This window comes from Trichechus manatus, unplaced genomic scaffold (assembly GCF_000243295.1).
Source record: "Trichechus manatus latirostris isolate Lorelei unplaced genomic scaffold, TriManLat1.0 scaffold00103, whole genome shotgun sequence".
Classification (NCBI taxonomy): domain Eukaryota; kingdom Metazoa; phylum Chordata; class Mammalia; order Sirenia; family Trichechidae; genus Trichechus; species Trichechus manatus.
Window position 1 is genome coordinate 5,276,909 of NW_004444039.1, and position 1,897 is coordinate 5,278,805.

Here is a 1,897-nt window from a genome sequence, read left to right on the forward strand (position 1 = left end):
CCCCCCCAGGTATTGCATTCCTGCTTCGGAGGAGAACAAGCTGGAGGACGTGGTGCACACACTGCTGCAGGCCAACGGCACACCCGGGCTGGAGATGCTGGAGAGCAATGTCATGGTACGCCCGCTTGCACGGGCTGTCCTGGAGAGTCGCCCTCTCTGCTGACCTGCCTTTGAAAAGCAGAGATGACAATGCAGAATTACCCTCAGGGATCACAGTCTAACCGTGTCTCGTCCGAAAACCACACCGAAAAAGCGTCAGGTGGCACAGGCGTCAGGCCCTTGCTCACACCCTTCCACTCTGTGGATTCAGACGTGTGTGGGTTACAGGGCGGTGGCCCTGGGCTCAGTGTGGCGCTGTGACTAGCTTTGTTGGGGCACCCTGGTTTCCTGGGCAGTGGGTTAGGAACTCTCGACGTGAAGGCAGGCGTCTTCCCCATTTTCCGGAAGTCATGGGGATGTTGAGTTCCAGGGAGGCTTTTTTGCCTGGAGGTGTGTCCTCACCTGCTGGGCTGCGAGCTTCTGTCTCCATGGGTTCCCCCCTGGCGACCCTCTGGCTCCGGCGTTCAGCTCGCAGCCTTCTTGGGCGTGCATTTGTTCACTTTCTAATCTGGCAGTGAAACAAGGTGACAGAAGGACCCATGAGGGAGGCACATTCAGCCTGGCCTCCGTGTGGCCGTGTTTGGGTCCCGCACCTGGTGAGGCTGCTGTCACTCTTGGACCAGTGTCGATTTAGAACCCTCTTCTTGTTGTTTTTTGGAGTTAGTATTTTTCATTTCTAAAGGAGAGAAAAAATACACTGTCTGCTTGAGTGCCGGCCCGTACTTAAGTTTCTAATGCCCTGCTTGGGGACAGGTGTGCAGAAGTGGTGAGGTGGTGTCACTGCCCTGCTAGGCTGTGTGGGGCGGTGGTTGAGGGGGGGTGGTGGGGTGGCTGGCAGCCTGCAGGGGAGGGAGGTCACATGCAGGAGGGGCACACTCCCACGCCTGCCCTCTGCACCCCCAGATCTCGCCGGAGGTGCTGTGTCGAGAGGGCATCAAGGTGCACAGGACCGTGCAGCAGAGCGGCCAGTTCGTGGTCTGCTTTCCAGGATCCTTTGTGTCCAAAGTGTGCTGTGGCTACAGCGTCTCCGAGACCGTGCACTTTGCTACCACCCAGTGGACAAGCATGGGCTTTGAAACTGCAAAGGTAAGGCCAGGCACCCCGCTGCTCCTGCCCTGCCATGTGCACGTGCAGGCCACGTGCACACACACCTGTGCGGCTGGTTCTGTTTTCAGACCACATGTTTTATTGCAGAGTGTGTCTTTACAGTTCGGGGTACTTTCCAGGAAAGGGAAATCGTTAGGGCTCTGTTTGCATCCTGGAGAATTCTGGGCGTGCATCAGTGACCCTCAGTGACCCTAGGTAACATGTAGGACAGATAGACAGTCCCCACTGCAGTGAAGGTACACATGGAGACACGTGGATGTACAGGATCCTGGCAGTTCATCCTGTGGCACCTGCCTTACTTGTTGGCAGGACGGTGCTGTGGCTGTTACCGAGACCGTATCTCCCACAGGCTATTGTGGTCACTGTACAGCTGACTCTCAGTTGTTCCACATCCTGATGGAACCCTGAAACTTCAGAGCTAGCCCCCAGTCCGTAAAGAAAAGCCTTCACAGCCGCCGAGCAGAGAAAGCCCACCCTCACGGAGGTGCCGTCTCTTTCAGGAAATGAAACGCCGCCACATAGCAAAGCCGTTCTCCATGGAGAAGCTCCTCTATCAGATTGCGCAGGCGGAGGCTAAGAAGGAGAACGGTCCCACGCTCAGCACCATCTCGGCCCTTCTCGATGAGCTCAGGTAACACAGACCCGGGGCTCCAGGAAGACCTCTGGGGCTCCGCCGGGCGGGGGTACAGGG

At 57.4% G+C, this 1,897-nt stretch overlaps 1 protein-coding gene across 2 annotated transcripts in view; it reads left to right on the forward strand.

Moving 5' to 3' along the window:
* The window catches only part of JARID2 (jumonji and AT-rich interaction domain containing 2), a 294,431-nt gene that overhangs the window by 282,136 nt on the left and 10,398 nt on the right, over window positions 1-1,897 (forward strand). For both annotated transcript variants that reach the window (XM_004382977.2, XM_023737473.1), the window contains 3 exons: window positions 10-115; window positions 1,003-1,185; window positions 1,707-1,837. In XM_004382977.2, the coding sequence (XP_004383034.1) occupies window positions 10-115; window positions 1,003-1,185; window positions 1,707-1,837 (420 nt within the window). The remainder of the gene's footprint in view (window positions 1-9; window positions 116-1,002; window positions 1,186-1,706; window positions 1,838-1,897) is intronic.